General features: G+C 40.1%; 1 protein-coding gene across 2 annotated transcripts in view; it reads right to left on the bottom strand.

Annotated features, from left to right (window-relative positions):
• Positions 1-9,028: 9,028 nt before the first annotated feature.
• The window catches only part of BAK1 (BCL2 antagonist/killer 1), a 29,330-nt gene continuing 20,170 nt past the window's right edge, over positions 9,029-18,188 (bottom strand). For both annotated transcript variants that reach the window (XM_081323582.1, XM_081323581.1), the window contains exons 3-6: positions 14,961-15,096; positions 14,736-14,879; positions 11,545-11,725; positions 9,029-10,589 (exon numbers count right to left, since the gene is read on the bottom strand). In XM_081323582.1, coding sequence (XP_081179708.1) covers positions 10,485-10,589; positions 11,545-11,725; positions 14,736-14,879; positions 14,961-15,096 — 566 coding nt within the window. In that variant the 3' untranslated portion in view covers positions 9,029-10,484. The remainder of the gene's footprint in view (positions 10,590-11,544; positions 11,726-14,735; positions 14,880-14,960; positions 15,097-18,188) is intronic.

Genomic DNA, 18,188 nt, shown 5'->3' with positions numbered 1-18,188 from the left:
GAAATGTGCCTGCTCCAGTGTTGCCTTCATTGACAAGACCGTGTGTGTGAACTTTTCATTTATCATATCATTCCCTTGACAATGTGGAGAGACAATATTCACATTAGGAAGCTCAGCAGGGTAGACAGCTGTACTTTTTATGAGAGCTGTTTGTCTTTCATTACAATTTAACCTTTCTCTGAACAAAAGGGGAAAGAGCCTGTGGCAGCAGGTGCAGTTGCAAGCATTCTTTCTGAGTCTCTTTCTCTAGGCCACTGGCCAATCTGCCAACAGGCAGGGGATTAAGAATAGATGATGATCTCATAATTCAAGGACTAGGTATAAAGTAAGAGAGTGCTAGAAGAATCACACTGCTCCACTCATCCTTGAGGTTAGTAGATTGCAAGTAGAAGGACCGAAGAAGGGCTTCTTGCTAAGAGTTGCCTGATGGGAACATTACTCAGCAAAAGGAACATTTTAGAGCACAGACAACCCTTTGGTAACCAAACTCTTGTTCAGCATTGTCAGTAGAAAGTTTATCTATTGACTGTCCTCTTTCATTTATTCATTAGTTATTTGAACTATTTTCATTCCACATTAGCGGTTTTCCCATGATGTTAAGTCTACACATTTTTAGGGGAGTCTTAAACTTGGGGGCAACTCTTTTGCCCCATTAGCGAAGGATTGCTGCCCTCTTTCTTTATAATTGGGATATCCAACATGGTGCCTGGCAACAACCAGCCTGTCCCATCCAATTCCCCCCCCTAGAATTTCAAAATGGAGGCCAATCAAACATCAGTTTCCAACTTCTGCTTTATTTTTTAAGAAACCTTTTAAAGAAACTTCTGAATTCCACATGTATCTAGAGGCATTTTACAATAAATTCTGGAAGGTGGGGCAGTGAGGCTTAAAACAAGCACTTTGATACAGCTGATTTGCTTCACATTTTGTTGAATTACAGTAAAATGCTTGTTTCAAGCCCCCTAGAACTACATACACCGCCTGCCGCATTTGAAGCACTGGAGCAAATGATCTTTTCCACCAGCATGAAGCCCTCAGTGTGGAGAAACCTGAGTTTTTGACTGAAGGAGCTACTTAAAATTGGATTGTTGCAGCAAATGACACTGAGGTGTCTCCTTGATATGGAGCTGTGCAGCTTTCCATGGCCATAGCAGTTAGGCAGGGGGCAAATCATTAAGAGTACACAAAATGATCTGAAACAAACATTGTGTGGCCACTCACTTCCAATTGTATGAGCTCTAAAGAAAACATGTTTTAAAATCTGTGTGTTTTCCAAGTTATTCTAGAGATATTTTTTTTAAAAAAATGTTCCCTTGGTCAATTCTTTGGTGAACTTATTGGCAGACTTGTTATTTAGATCCATTGCTCTATATATTGATTGGAGTTTGTAATCTATGCAAAATGTTCCAAGGAAAAAGAATATTCCAAGGAGCTGGTTTTATTCCAAACTGAGTTTTGATTTTTTTTTCTTATTAAGATATCCTTAAAATATATTTGCTTTCTAGAAATTAGTGTTTCTGGTCATGCCTGCTAGCATGCAGTATGTTCTCAAAATATCCAAATTTTGTTCCAAATCCAAAATTAGTGCAATTAGTGCAGGTTCGAGTCCCACCAGGCTCAAGGTTGACTCAGCCTTCCATCCTTCCGAGGTAGGTAAAATGAGGAGCCAGATTGTTGGGGGCAATAAGCTGACTTTGTAATAATGCCGCTGGGGGGGGCGAAAGCCCTAATAATAAGCAGGCATATACACAGAATGAAGGCTATTGCTAAGCACATTGATTTGTGCTTTAGATTGTACGCCGCCCTGAGTCTTCAGAGAAGGGCGGGATATAAATGGGATTTAAAAAAAAAAATATTTTGAGTCTTCTGTTTTAAAGGAGCATAAAGTTTCCTTTCCTGGCTGAAAATAGGACAGGTATACTTTACATATTTGGAAAAATTAAACAATTTCCAAATGTTTAATACTGCGTAGAGCAGAAACCCAAAACTCAGGGGGAAAGAAATGAAGTCCCTGAGATTCAAAAGCTGGTATCTCTAGTAAATACGGTAGCTGCAATGTCACTGAGACATGTTCAGACTGCAAAATCCCCAAGAGTTCTTTGAACAGCTGCAAACACAGAGCCAAATAGCTTCCATAGGAATTGCTATAATAAGCCAACAGTCAAAACCAGTGACTTTTTAAGATATTTAACAGTTTTTTTGTTTTTATATGTTTAAATAGATGGCAACCCAAGATAATAATAAAATATTATAACCAATGTATCTGTAGTTTTTCTGCAACAGAGTTGAGCAATGAGTGTAGCTGTGGGAAATCCAATTTCCATTACTCCCATTATCTTTGGAGAATGATGATGGAACCTCATGCTATGCAAAATTGAGCACAACATAACTCGCTTTTTAAGGAATGGATCCCATACATAATAAATGATACAACAGTCTTATCTTACAATAATAAATAGCTATACACTTGCTTGAAGCTAAGCTAATTTTTGTTGGCATGCAATGAATGCTCATCATACGATGACAAGCTCCATTTTTTGAGAATTTTATAAAGGTAAGGTAAAGGTTCCCCCGCACATGCGTGCTAGTCGTTTCCGACTCTAGGGGCCGGTGCTCATCTCCGTTTCAAAGCCGAAGAGCCAGCGCTTGTCCGAGGACGTCTCCGTGGTCATGTGGCCGGCATGACTAGACGCCAAAGGCGCATGGAACGCTGTTACCTTCCCACCGTAGTGGTCCCATTTTTCTACTTGCATTTTTACGTGCTTTCGAACTGCTAGGTTGGGCAGAAGCTGGGACGAGTAACAGGCGCTCACTCTGTTACGCGGCACTCGGGATTCGACCCGCCAAACTGCCGACCTTCCGATCGACAAGCTCAGCGTCCTAACCCACTGAGCCACCGCATCCCTCCTTGAGAATTTTACAATTGTGCAATTCCTTACATGTCTGATAAATAAGCCTATTGGAATTCAACAGAGCAATTAATCATTGGCAAGAGTGGACAGGGGAGGTGCCCAATTTGCCACCCTTCCCACTTTGGGTAATGCTTCCAGAGCCTTTCCAAAAGTCCTTATGAATTGTAATTTCCAAACAAACCTACAAATATTTGCTATTTTAATTAGGCTTAATCACAGCTATGCAAAACGTTTTTGCAATGGTCCATCCTAAAGATGTATGTATATATCAAATGGCCCACCCTGAGCAGAACATTCAGCCAGCTGCTGTTGGTACTGACAAAGAGAGCTTTTTCTGCGTGGGCTGCAGTTTGTATTCAAAATTGAAATGAAGAAAACTGCTTAAAGGAAACTTTGGTTTTAAACTGAATGAAATTGAAATCAATTGAAATACAGTTCTGTGTCCTTGCCTTGCTGCTTTTTGAAATATGGGCCACTGGCATGCCATTTAAAGGCCAGGAATGGCCCTCAGCTCCGAAAGGGAGGCACCCCCTCCACACTGTATCAGATTGCAATCTAAGGCCTCCTTTCTATTTTCCATGTCAAACATTATGGCTATATAAGTTAACTGACTTTTTCCTTCATTAACCTCTGGTCATTTCCAATTCCCTTTAACTGTCTATGCCAGGGGTGGGCAACCTGGGCTCTTTTATAACTCGTGGACTTCAACTCCCAGAATTCCTGAGCCAGCATGGCTCAGCTTGGAAACTCCCTTTCCCCTCAGCATGGCTGGCTCAGGAATTCTGGGAGTTGAAGTCCACGAGTCACAAAAGAGCCAAGGTTGCCTACCTCTGGTCTATGCTCATCAGACTGCTAACATGGAAAATACTTTAGAAACAGAAAAGCATATTCAAGCTGCTACATTCAATCCTGGACACAGCATTATCAATGCCCTTTAATGGCATACTCACTCTAGGGCAGGGGTAGGCAACTGACTCAGGAATTCTGGGAGTTGAAGTCCACGAGTCATAAAAGAGCCGAGGTTGCCTACCCCTGCTCTACGGTGATGACTGTAAGTCACAGGTATCTTTCAGAGCACCTACATTTTTCAATGATTTTCTTAAAAAGAAGACAACATTCAAATATACATTTGGAGTTTTCCGCTCAAAGAATAGAAAAGCATATCAGTAAACACATTTTATTTTAATGTGTGCGTGTATGATATATATATTTTACAGACCCTGCTGTATAGCATTTATTTTCCATCAACAAATGGTGTGCTAGGCACTTCACAATTTGAGGATTTTTTTAAAAAAATACATAAAAGATTCAGCTTTTTGGTAAAAACCCAATACATTTCCTCACGGATATGGCATACAATGAAACACTTGTACATTTATGGTATATGATAAGGCATTTTTTGTATCTCCAGAAATAATAGCACCCTCCCCATGGAGGTTTACTTTCTTTTTTTCTATGATGGAGGTAGAATGGAACCCACCTGTGGTTCTCTTTTGCTTAAGACATGATTGATTTGATTATCTTCTTTATCCAACAACAGAAATGTTTCTCCTCCTTGATACATTGAGGCCAGATGAAGCATCTTTACCAGCTTCTATCCTGTATTTAACCATATTTCCAAACCTCAACTCCCAGTGCAAGTTGAAAGGATAGTTAAGATCTCAACTCAATTCTTCAAAAACTGAATTTATTCCAAAGCCTGTCTATCTATGGTTGGGTTTGATGGTACCTACTCTCAGTGATTTGAAAACTGTAGCTTTTGCAGAGGTATTTTCTGAGTGGAAAGCTCTTGCTTTCTCTGGCAATTCAAATTTCTAAATAAAATAATGGAAAAAGGTGATTCTAGCTGCTTGGAAGAAAGGCTAGTAGTACCTGTTATACAGTTTCCCAACCAGCATGGGAATTTTGGGAGTTGAAGTCCATGGATCCTAAAAGTTGACAAGTTGCACTATTGTGTTTACTTAATTCCCTTTAAACTCCTGAGGAAAGTGTGTTCTAAAACAGGGTATGATGCATGGAAACAAAAAGTAGCCTTTTAAATCAAGGATGACAGCAAAGTCATTCATTATTATATTGCCCTCAAGTATTTAATTTAAAAAACAAAACTATAGCTAAAGGGAAAAAACAATGTATTTCTTCATTGACTGGACAGTTCTTATTTAGTTAAACCATTGTTTTCAACCTTCATGAATGTAAATTCCAAGTTGCCATAATTGTCATCAGGAATGCATACAATGCTTTAGTGAGGCACATATTCCATGGTTCAGATGGAGAATTTAAATCAAATGGTGCTATCTAGTTCTCAAAAACCACTTAATGTCCAGTCCTTTATGTGCTGAAGCTAATACATCTTAAATCAACAGGGTGACAAAGATCAAGCTCCGTGCTACATGTTTAAGGGTTAAAATGCTCAGGTTACTCACATTTTAAACCAGCAGATAATTTTCTCTTACAAGAGAACCACCATGATTTTTCCTAGCAGGTCAGGCAGACCGGGAGATGATATAAGGCAGCCCTTCAGTTCAGATTGGGTAGCAGAACCAATAAGCCTGGCTAGAGCATCTTGTGTACTTTGCAATTTGCAGCAGAATTTTTGGAAGGGTCCTGGGATTCCATGACAGCTATGCCTATAATGAAATGTTTAAAAAGCCACATGCTATCTTTTCCTGGGGGACATCTGGCAAAGTGATGTCCCAAGGATCCACAGCTAGTAAAGGCAGAAGAAAGCACCATGCTATATAGTAAGAGGCAATTGGACCATCACAGGTATTTATTAAACTTCTGGCATAATACCCATGAAGACAATAGAAATGAGACCCACATTTTTTCCAACTTGCAGGGGAGGATAAAAGATGGACACAAGAACATTTCATGCACCAAGGCAAATGTTCTTTTAAGCCTCTCTGCAGCTAGGCATTTATTTATTCTATGTAATTATTTGCCTGCATTAGTCAACTAGAGTTCGTCAAGCTTCTGGAAAATGTCCTTGGAAGTCAAATCCAGCTTTGCTTCGCAAATCTTATTGGGCATCCTCTTTTTATTTATTTATGCATTTGTGGGGGCTCACTTTCTCATTCATATAAAGCAGTAGCCCAAAACCTTTTGTCACCCGAGGCAGAAGAGCAAGATCTCCTGTTGCTTTTCTTGCTTGCAAAGGTAAGGATTATCATGTCAAAATTAGGCAAATTATTTTGACATGAGAGAGAGAGAGAGAGAGAGAGAGAGAGAGAGAGAGAGAGAGAGAGAGAAACTTTGCTGCTTGGTATAAATTAATCAACTGGAGGACCAGAAACCTAGATGTCAAGGATAACTGCACCTGGCTAAAAGATGCTCACCTCCTGACTATGGTCAGTTTCAGTGATGCAGGCCTTGATTTCCCTTGGACCCGAACCTCAAAAGAAATTATTGAGGAAAAAACCCCCAATTCATTTGCAGCACTGAGGAAGCAAAATTAACTGCAATAGATGCTTCAAGTACTTAGCAGATCCCAATGTTGATCCTAATATTAAGGAAGGTTTTTTTTCCCAATACTCTCCCAAGTATCTCTGCTCTGGACTGTTATATATCAGTAACTGCTTTAGTACTTTTGTGGTTTTGTGGACTATAGAAAAAAAACCCTACTCAATGCACTGGTGAAAAACTGGTGAGCACGCTTCAGATCAACCAGTGACATTAACTGCGCATTCTATTTGCTCTGGTTGTAATTATGACCATCATACAAGTCTTACTTACAAGAAACATTTGCTTGAATCCCCAACTATAAGTCATCTTAAGTTACTATGCTGAACCATTCAAACATGAAGGGCTTAAGAAGGTATTCATTTAGAAAGAATTTCTGGAAATAATTTATTCTAAAGATTATGTTCCAGAATTGAAAGACTGTCGGTATGCTCCAGCCAAAAAAAGGGGACATCCTTTGAAGTAAGCAGGTATAAGATAAACATGGCACAGTGACATGTTTAGGAATAAGAGAGAAATTTTTTCAATTAGTATAGGAACTTATCAGGCTCACTATTATAAATCTACATACTGCAATCTGCACTTTTCCATAGTTTTGAGATACAATTTGCAATTCAAAAATAATCATATAAAATGTATATATTAAGGAGATGTGCACACAAAAATGTCTATATTAGGATAAGATATGAATATAGTTTTTAAGGAAAACACAAGAAGAAAAGTGCATTAAAATGAGTATATTAGGTTATTCTTCCGCCACAAGAAGTTCAAAGATTGCCGAAATCCTCAAACACTGATTCATGAAAAGGAAATAGATGTATTTATCTATCCTTTGTTATGACTATTCTTTTAAGACTATGATCAGGTTCAGACCGATACTCTTTAAACTGAAAACCACTATTTTTTTCAGTATTAAAAATAAATTGACATATGCATTCAGGAAAACCTCAGAGTATCTTTTTTAAAAAATCAGAAATATAAAAAATATTATTATATTCAAGTCATCTGCTTAAGAATTTTTGGTAACTGAATGGCAGGAAAAACTACTCAAGTTTCACCATTGAGTTATGGCTTTATAAAGCGTGGAAAGAGAACAGAGTTGTAACCAAAATGTCAGTTTTTCCTGACATACAGTTGAAAGAAAAAATATGTGAACCCTTTGGGATTACGTGGAGTTTTGCATGAATTGGCCATAAAATGCGCTCTAAACGTCATGTAAGTCACAACAATAGAAAAACACAGTCTGCTTAAAATAATACTACACAAACATTAGCTGTTGTCATGTTTTAATTGAACATAAGATGGAAACATTCACAGTGCAGGGTGGAAAAAGTATGTGAACCCCTAGCCTAATGACTTCTCCAAGAGCTAATTGGAGCCAGGAGTGAGCCAACCTTGACTCCAACCAGTGTGATGATATTAGATGTGTTGCTGACAGCTGTCCTGCCCTTTAAAAACACACACCTGTTTTGGGTTTACTGGTCTCAAGAAGCACTGTCTGATGTGAACCATGCCTCGCAGAAAAGAGCTCTCAGAAGACCTACGATCAAGAATTGTTGACTTGCATGAAGCTGGAAAGGGTTACAAAAGTATCTCCAAAAGCCTTGATGTTCATGTGTCCACGGTAAGACAGACTGTCTACAAATGGAGAAAGTTTAGCACTGTTGCTACTCTCCCTAGGCATGGTCGTCCTGTAAAAATGACTGCAAGAGGACAGCGCATAATGCTTAATGAGGTAAAGAAGAATCCTAGAGTGTCAGCTAAAGACCTACAGAAATCTCTGGCACATGCTAATGTTTTTGTTGACACATCTACAATAAGGAAAACATTAAACAAGAATGGAGTACATGGGAGGACACCACGGAGGAAGCCATTGCTGTCCAAAAAAATATTGCAGCACGTTTGAAGTTTGCAAAAGAGCACCTGGATGTTCCACAGCACTACCGGCAAAATATACTGTGGACAGATGAAACCAAAATTGAGTTGTTTGGGAAAAACACACAGCACTATGTGTGGAGAAAAAAAAAGCACAGCACACCAACCTCATCCCCACTGTAAAACATGGCGGAGGGAGCATCATGGTTTGGGGCTGCTTTGCTGCCTCAGGGCCTGGAGGGACTGTTGTCATTGATGGGAAAATGAATTCCAGAGTTTATCAGGACGTTTTGCAGGAAAACGTACAACCATCTGTCCGCCAACTGAAGCTCCGCAGAGGATGGGTGATGCAACAGGACAATGACCCAAAGCATACAAGTAATTCAACAAAACAATGGCTTCAACAGAACAGAATACGCCTTCTGGAGTGGCCCAGTCAGAGTCCTGACCTCAACCTGATTGAAATGCTGTGGCATGACCTTAAGAGAGCGATTCACACCAGACATCCCAAGAATATTGCTACACTGAAACAGTTTTGTGAAGAGGAGTGGTCCAAAATTACTCCAGATCGTTGTGCAGGTCTGATCTGCAACTACAGGAAATATTTGGTTGAGGTTATTGCTGCCAAAGGAGAGTCAACCAGTTATTAAGTCCAAAGGTTCACATACTTTTTCCACCCTGCACTGTGAATGTTTCCATCTTATGTTCAATTAAAACATGACAACAGCTAATGTTTGTGTAGTATTATTTTAAGCAGACTGTGTTTTTCTATTGTTGTGACTTACATGACGTTTAGAGCGCATTTTATGTCCAATTCATGCAAAACTCCACGTAATCCCAAAGGGTTCACATACTTTTTCTTGCAACTGTAGTAGTAATTTTATCTTAGACATCAAAATGAGATTCAGCATCAGAAAAAAGCTATACAAAGTAAACATTTGGGAGAGTATTGGAAGAGAAATAGCAGAATTAGCTTTGGCTTTTTAAAATTTTTTTTAAAAAATCCCCACAAGATTAAAAAAAAACACAATTATTTTGAGCAGAAAATTTCAGCTTTACACATTTCCCTGCTTGTGGTACAAAGAATTCTGTGCTCCCATTGAGATCTTTCATGAAACCTGGCAAGGGGGAATTCAGTTAAGCGCAATCCAAACAATGTTAAGCATTTGTATATATTCCACCAATTTTAAATGTAAGTTTTAGCACATATTCAATTTCTCACTGAAATCAACACAAGTTTGCAGCCTGATTATATATTTACTTAGAAGCAAGCCTCACTAACATCATAGGAAATGGCCTTAAAATTTGCTCAACCTAACTGGATTTTGCCCATTTTCCAGTAGGGAAAGCAGAGATTCTGGCTCCTATGATAGCAGGAAATCACATTTTGTCCATCCTTTGTGTAAGACAGATTTAACGATTGTCACCCACTCCCAAATGCACATCCACCATTGAGGTGAACCACAATCATAGTTAATCAAAAGGGAAATAGAGAACCATCCTTTGAACAGAAGCAGGCCTCATTTCTTTACAAGCAGCTGACTCTCTTCACCTCAGAAGTCTCATTGCAATATTGTTTCAAAGCAAGAGGAGCTACTCTGCCCATTATTACAACTAAGGTAGGACAGCAATTGTCAAGTGAATGAAAAAGTGCCAATCAAATAATGTAGCTACCACTTTTTTCTCTTCTCCTCTGGAATATCTAGATACATATTCATATCTAATCTTGCATGTGATTCTCAGATAAATTCAGAGAGCTCTACAATTACTCAAATTATTTCAGCCCTGCTCTAGCTCATAAGAAGCAGAACTGCTCAGAACTGATCTGCACAGATCAAGGAACATTCCAATGTTCTTTCTATGGTGATGAAGTTCAGCTGATTGAGAATTCAATTAGTCCTGAGAATGATTTCTTAAGAGGTTGTGTTCTTCTTAAAAAGACTGTGCAGAGGAAAGCGCATCTATTTTTTTCATCTGCAATACCACGAGTACCTGCCTGAAGTTGCTCATGAAGTTGCTGGTCAATGGCCTCTTGATGCAGTAAATTCTGCCGCATGGTTGGTTCCACTCTTCTTTTAACTAAACTACAGGCTCTTTTGCTTTGGAATCACCACGCAGAGAATAAACAAACAGATGTCCTGGTAGAATAGAAGCTGGTAACATGCACCGCTTTCCCTGTTGTTGTTTCTTGGATCTTGCTTTCTTATGCAAAGAAACCAGCAGCATTTTCTTTTCCTGTCATTGATTGCAGAAACGGCGTAGAACGAATATGCCCAGCAAAATCAAGCCTGTGACTATCATCATGTATTTCAAATAAATATTGCTCAAGTCCAGTGCTGCCACCTAGAGACAGAAGAGTACTGTTATAGATCCAATTCTGTATTAGCCTTCTCCAACCTGGTACTATCTAGAAGTGTCGGTTTTAAACACAAAGCACTGCCATCAGCCTGCTCACTGTGAACGGTGGGAATTATCATCCCAAAGAGAGGAAGCATCAAGTTGTGGAAGGCTGTTTTAAGATCTTCTCTCAGCATGTTCTTTCAAAAGAGTAATTCTGGAAAGGGACCCGAGTATCTGAAGAACTAAAAAGTATACCCTTGGGTCTTAGAAGAAAGCTAACCATCCACAGTGCCTTTCTTCACTATTATTCATCAAGGTCCATGTATTATTTTACTGTCTGCTTAGCTGTTTTGCATAATGGTCCAGAGGCAGAATGCATCTTTAGAAACAGAAAATATTTGGCTCAGTATCCCCAGATAGATTTAGGAATGCCCTTCCTGGAAACCACTTGGAGCATTTTTGAACTGAGTGGCATATAAATTATAGCAAAGCAATCAGCCCAACTGCCAATCAATCAATCAATCTTGGACAGCCTCCATCACACAATGCCGTTGAAAAGATTGCTTCATAGGTTCCAAAGGTCTCTGGCTCAAATTCCTGCCAAGAGCAGCTATGAATTTTCTTTGGCCTCTTCAGTTGAAGGAAGCAAGTAGGATGTTATGCTTCCACATTGCGTCTGGAAGCCCTAGATTGTTACTGCCCATCAGAATAGATTCCAGTTGCCTAAATGGAGGAGACCTTGTACAAACTAGAGCAGGGGTCTTCAAACTTGGCCCTTTTATGACTTGTGGACTTCAACTCCCAGAATTCCTCAGCCAGCGTGCCTGGCTGAGGAATTCTGGGAGTTGAAGTCCACAAGTCATAAAAGGGCCAGGTTTGAAGACCCCTGAACTAGAGGCTCATATAATTTATATATTTCAAAGTATACTCAGGTAAAATGGTTCTTCAGTTCACTTACCCATCCTCCTTGCTGAGCAATCCATCGTGCGATGCGATTGTGTAGCACAAATTCAGCCATGTAATGTGCAATTCTTCTCAGGAAACCAGTTATCCCATGCTGGTATACGTGGATTGCCATCCTGTAGCCGAAGCCCAGCAGGGCTATTATACGACCCCAATTGATGCCACTTTCAAACAAACTGGGGAAGAGAAGGTTAGTTCCAATTACAGATTTTCAGTTCCTTGCTGCTTCAGGAAAGGCATTACACAGATGCCTTGATCACAGCAACTAATATCTTGTTCATGCTAATATTCTAACGGGAAGAAGGACCGTAGATTGACCCTGGGAAAACACTTGTGCAGTTTAAGGAACTGCTGACAGGTGTTATATGTGTACCTGTGCACTTTCTAAAGAAGTATTTCTCAACCTTAGCAACTTTACAATGACTCGACTTCAGCTCCCAGAATTCCCCAGCCAACTAAGTCCCACTCATCGTAAAGTTGTGAAACACTGTGTAAACCACCTTCCTCTGAATCTGATGGGCTTCCCAGACTAATGATAATCATGATGATGGTTAGATTTTGATTCCATCTTGTTACATATAAAACTCAAGGCAATGAACATTAATGTTCCTGCCCCATTTCCTATTACTTGCTCTTACAATAAATCTAGGAGAAAGGCTGAGATGCCACATGTTTCAATCTCTAGGCTTTTTCAAATGGTTTTTGAAAAGTTAAACACAAAGATCTGTTTCAGACTGGACAACCTGCCACCCACAATCCCTTTGCTTGACAACCCTGGAATGTTACAGAATCCCAACCCCAAAATTTGGCAACAAATCATTGGATGTAAGCAGTGCACGTTCTTACCAATTTCTAAGGGGACAAAGAAATGACAAATTAATTTTTTTGGAAAAGCTCAGCACCCTAAGCAAGGAAGGGGGGGCAAACCCTATAAAATGATGGAAAAATACGAAATATCTGTCATTACATCTTTTGCTTTGCCTTTCTGGTCACAGGTTGCTGAACATTGGAGCCTTGGTGGAGCAGTGGGCTAATGCCTCCTTAAGTAACACCAGCTGCCTGCAATTAGTGCAGGTTCACATCCCACCAGGCTCAAGGTTGACTCAGCCTTCCATCCTTCCGAGGTAGGTAAAATGAGGACCCAGATTGTTGGGGGCAATAAGCTGACTTTGTAATAATGCCGCTTGGGGTTTGTGTGAAAGCCCTAATAAGCAGGCATATACATAGAATGAAGGCTACTGCTAAGCTTGTAAGCCGCCCTGAGTCTTTGGAGAAGGGCGGGATATAAATGGGATTAAAATAAAAATAAAAATAAAATAATAAACATAATAGCAAAGTGAAACTGCCCCCCCCTTTTGATGTTTTGCCTGCCCACTGGAAAAACAAAGTCCAGTCCTTTTAAAAAATCACCTTTGGAGCAACCATGACCTGGATGACTGAGAATCTCCATAAACGTCCACATACTTAAATCTACAGGATCAGTTCTGATCTGGCTATCCCACTGTGGGGCGGGGGATGGGTGTGGGTGGGAAAGAAGCTGGCCTTCCTTTCTGCTTCATAAAGGCTTTTTCTGCCACCATGAAGTTGGGCAGCATCATTTTTTAAACCTGTGCTTGCATGTGGCTATAGATATTTCATTTTTAACTTGGCGCACGGTTGCTTGGAAATAATCTTTAGCTATCTGATGGGATAAGATGATTCTGATAGTCCAATTTTTAAAAACCAGCTTTATAAGGCAACATTAGAATTTGAGTGCGGCTGGAAACTTAGCAGACATAGCACGGAGAGTGTTCCCATACACAGCAACTGAAAAAGAGGAAAGAGAAAGCACAATAGGTGCTGGTTTACCTGGTGCCTAGTTTACCTGAAGGCAGCAAAACGGTGAAACTTGGCTTCCCAAGGAGGGGAGAGCAAGAAAAGAGGACAGAAGAGAAAGTTAAATGATCTTGAGATGGAACAGGAAAACGATGTTTGTGAATGTAAAGATGCATGTGTATACATTGACACTGTTTTCTCTCTGTTGGTGATTTTTTACCCTTTGTCATTTCCTTTCTTTAATAAAAATAAAAGGGAAAGAAAGAAACGGAGGAGAAAACTGTGACTAAATCTTTTCTAAAAACCACCTTGGAGTTCCATACAGCCTCTTGTCTGGGTATCCCTGCCACTATAATCTCCAGGTTCATAATGGTTTTTGTTGCCTTCATGATACTTCTGATGGCCTAAGAACCTGAAGAGAAAAGAGGAGTCCGGGCATCCTCTTTCCCATGCTAAGATAACACATCTGGCAAGCTTATAGGCAGGTCAGTGGTCTACTCCTGCTGCTGTACCCCAGCCACCAGCCCTGAATCAAGATGGTGGCCACTACTCTGTGTGATTGAAGATCCCATCCTCTTTTTCCAATCTGGTTTGGACCCCATCCTGCAAGGAGCTCCAGATGACAGATATATCCTGGATCTGATTCTGGGGATGAACTGGCCTCATATAGCTTCAGTGAGGCTGGGAGACAGCTTCTGAAGTCACAGCACCTTGCCCAAAGTTGATCCTTTCTCTTCACCTTCATAGGGGAAGATCTGACATAGCCTTTGCTCTGTGGGAACCTTTGCCAGAGGCCACAGAATTGCAGATTCCAATAAACATGAATGCAAACATCCAGTAAACATGAATGCAAACATTCAAACATGAATGTTTTTATAAGATGCCACAAGGCTGGCCTTATATTCAGAAGGTTTTAAAACAAAACTTTAACCGAAGAGCCAATTGCCTTTACATTTAACACAGTAGTAAATCCAATAAAGGGTTCCTGTATCAAGAGATGCTGTGAGTGACAGAGAAGATCCCTCCAATTCTCCTGAAGGCTCAAAAGTCCTTTACAGAGAATATGTGTTACCTGAGTGACAGCGGCATATGATTAAATTAGGGGCTGGATTTTGGCACCAAGGTAGTAATTAGCATATTTTTTTAAAAAAATATTTGGTATATCAAATTGTGAGAACACCTTAAGCCAGATGGAAATAAAAAAACACAATATTTGTGATTCTGATCTGCTCCATCTTTGTTATTTGTTTGGTTTGCATTACCACCAGGAATTCTTGTCATTGCACAAGCAGTAGAGAGGTTAACATCAACCACAACCTTAAAAAAAGCCATATGCATCAAACTCTGGTTGAGGGCCCTGGTCTCACTTACGTGGAGGCTATTCTGGTGAAGTACTCATACGCATTGTCCCTGGAAGGCTGCAAGGACTTCAGCATCTCAGAGAACTCCTTGTCATACCGTGCATTGATGTCATCAGCAATGGTAGCTAAGCGTCGACCCACCTGACTGTTGGTGCTGCACAATGAAAAAAAAACACTGGTTAAATTGGAACATGGAGACAGACTAAGTAAACGTTTAAGAGCCTGTGGTACTTGCCTATTTGGCTCCTGCTGAATTGCGGCAATTTCTGGGTCAACTGGCACATCCCCCTCAGTTAGCTCCTGCTCCTGCTGGTATCGATGGAAAGCATAGCTCTGGAACACCTCCTCAGTCTGTTGAGCTACCAAGTCTTCTGCAGAAGAGATAACAGGGTCCTTCAGCTATCAGCAGTTTCATTTTGAGCAGAGGTAGGTCACAATTATTGAAGCCCAAGGCCCTCTTCTCTCAGATCAGGCTGCTGAATGTCAGGAGCAAAAACATCAACTTTCAGCAGGACAGGTTCCCCCCCCTTCCCCAAAATACTGAAAATATGTCTCTTAAGCCTTTAAAGGAATTAACACATTTATTTTTCTTCCAACCTCCCCAAATCAACTTTTCCCTAGTAGTTCACGCCACAGAGATATGGTTTTCTCTTCTTTATTTGCTATCATCATCATCATCATCACCACAAAACTCTGTGAAGCAGGACAGACATTTTTTTCTGCTGGTAAGTACAGAAAACTTCCTCACTGGAATTCATAATATGTTTTCCCAGCTAAAACTTGCTCAAACCTGCTTATGGACAAAACATAACCTAATAGGAATGTGCCAAGATCATCACTGACCTTGATAGTCAAGTCAGAACTTGAATGTCATTTTCCTGCTCCAAGTATTTTCCAGGTCCAAGTATTTTCCAATGAATTATCTCCAAATGTGTTCAGCCACATTGTCTATTATCCCTTACATGCTGGTGGAAAAGGGCAGCTTCTGCTTAATGATATTGACACGAGTTTGACCCACAATTCATCTTTAAGAAATTCGAATTCTAGGCCTTAGCCAATCTGCATTTGGAATCAGCTTGTTCCTTTATCCCAAAGGTGCTTTTCAAAAGGCAACTGAAATTTCTTGGTTTTTTTTTCCTTGAAAATGTTTCACTTCTCATCTAAGAAGCTTCTTCAGTTCAAGAAGCTTCTTGAATGAGAAGTGAAACATTTTCAAGGAAGAAGACCAAGAAAATCCAATTGCCATTTGAAAAGCGCCTTTGGGACAACCATGACCTGGATGATTAAGAATCTCCATAGACTTGTTTCTTTATGTCGTTAATCTCCCGAAGGGGAGTCTAACACAATGAGGTGAGAACTTTTCCATTGCTTATCTGGTGCTAGCCTTTCTTAACCAGTTTTATTTTTTAATCTCTGCAAATATAAGAGCCTTGGTGGAGCAGTGGGCTAATGCCTCCTTAAGTAACACCAGCTGCCTGCAATTAGTGCAGGTTCACGTCCCACCAGGCTCAAGGTTGACTCAGCCTTCCATCCTTCCGAGGTAGGTAAAATGAGGACCCAGATTGTTGGGGGCAATTAAGCTGACTTTGTAATAATGCCGCTTGGGGTATGTGTGAAAGCCCTAATAAGCAGGCATATACATAGAATGAAGGCTACTGCTAAGCTTGTAAGCCGCCCTGAGTCTTCGGAGAAGGGCGGGATATAAATGGAATTAAAATAAAAAAATAAAAAATATATACAACAGGTAAGGCATGGCATTCTGAACTACTGTGTTTACAAAGGAGAGGGAGAGCTACTGTTACTAAACAGCAAAATAACTAACTTTTGCATTATAAAGAGCAAAGAAACTTCTTAAATATAATTTTGGCTTATGAATGTAAAGAAATTAATATCTGACACCTAGGAAGAGTGGGAAAGAGCACTGGTGAAGCAGTAAAAACTGAGTGGCTTACAATCTTCCTCATGGTAATTTGTTTACAGATATACTAATTAACAGGAAAAAAACCCTAAATCATATTAAGCACAATATGATTAATCGTAATCTTCCACCACATACTAAGCACCACTTTATGAGCACCAATTCAATCTATCACGTTTTCCCACAGGCCCCCGCTAAAAAGCTAGGTCTTCATAGCTTTTCTGAATGAAACAATTGTAGGGAAATGGCCATGCTCACTTCTGGGAGCACCTTTTTCCAGAGAAAGGGACAGCACTGCAGAGAACTCTCACCTAAAACTCCATAATAATGAAATTCTGCAGCAAGCCTTTTTTATTTCATCAGATGGTCAGGTTTCACTCAAGGAAGGCAGTCTTGAAAATATCCAGATTTTGAATTATAAAAGGGACTTGAATGATCAGTACCTTGAGTTCCTACTCGGAAATCCATTGGTAGTAAAGCCACAATTGGCACACCAGATGGAACCGTGCAAAGGCCCTTCAGGCCACAGTTTCTATCTGTACTTCCAGCTGAAGCTATGTGTAGAAGAAGTATATACACTGGAGAGCTGCTGTGCAGAGAGATGAGCTACATACACCAGAGGTCCCCAACCTTGGGCACTTTATGACTTGTGAACTTCAACTCCCAGAATTCCTCTGGCAGTTGAAGTCCACAAGTCATAAAGTGGCCAAGGTTGGAGACCACTGAGCTATCCAGGATCAAAATGAAATTTTAATAGAATCACTTGATTTTCACATCCTTACCATTCTATTGTGCTGCGACCGATTTTAAGTTTCTCCCCATCCAAACTCTAACAACCTCTAGACATCAGGAGAGAACCATACCTGCATCTCCAGTTTAGCCCAAGTTTTTGGAAATAGTCAAGTGTTAACATCATCCAACCTCTTCTCAGGTTATCTAGGGATTCAGTCCGCAGGTGGTAAGTGATGTTGCAGAGAACTCTATCCATTTTCTTTAGACTGATAGTCTTAATAATATTTCAATATATTGCCTGCCATCTCTTAGGACTTTGCCTAGCGACTGTCCACATCTGAATCAATGAGAATTATTTTATTCTCCAAATGTTCTGCAAATTCATCACATTCAACAACTGTTTTATTTTCCACTCCCCCAAAATGGTCTGAGTTACTTTAAACGAGTCCATAACGTGCTAAGGTCCTGAGAAATATTAATACTTTGCTGTTCCTATTGTCATTAATTTCTACCTGTGTTCAGTCACATTAACTCTTTATCGTTCACCAGCATTGTTCCAGAACTCTCCTGTTCCACTTCATCTTCCAGACTTCCTCAGTACTGAGAAACCCCTTTGGACTGGCACGTAGGGAGAAGCCACTTAGATGAAATCTTGCCAAGAACTATATTAACTTCATATTCCATATTCAACTAAAATTTGCCTGGAAATGCCTCAGGTAATTCCCCAAATGTCATCTGGAAACCACTGGATCCATAACTTAGGCAGACCCTCCTTAAAGACGTTGTTAACACCAGCCAGTTCCATAGAAATCA

This window comes from Vipera berus, assembly GCF_964194415.1.
Source record: "Vipera berus genome assembly, chromosome: 3".
NCBI classification, from domain to species: domain Eukaryota; kingdom Metazoa; phylum Chordata; class Lepidosauria; order Squamata; family Viperidae; genus Vipera; species Vipera berus.
Note: the sequence above shows the minus strand (reverse complement) of the source record. Positions and strands in the feature narration are given on the sequence as shown.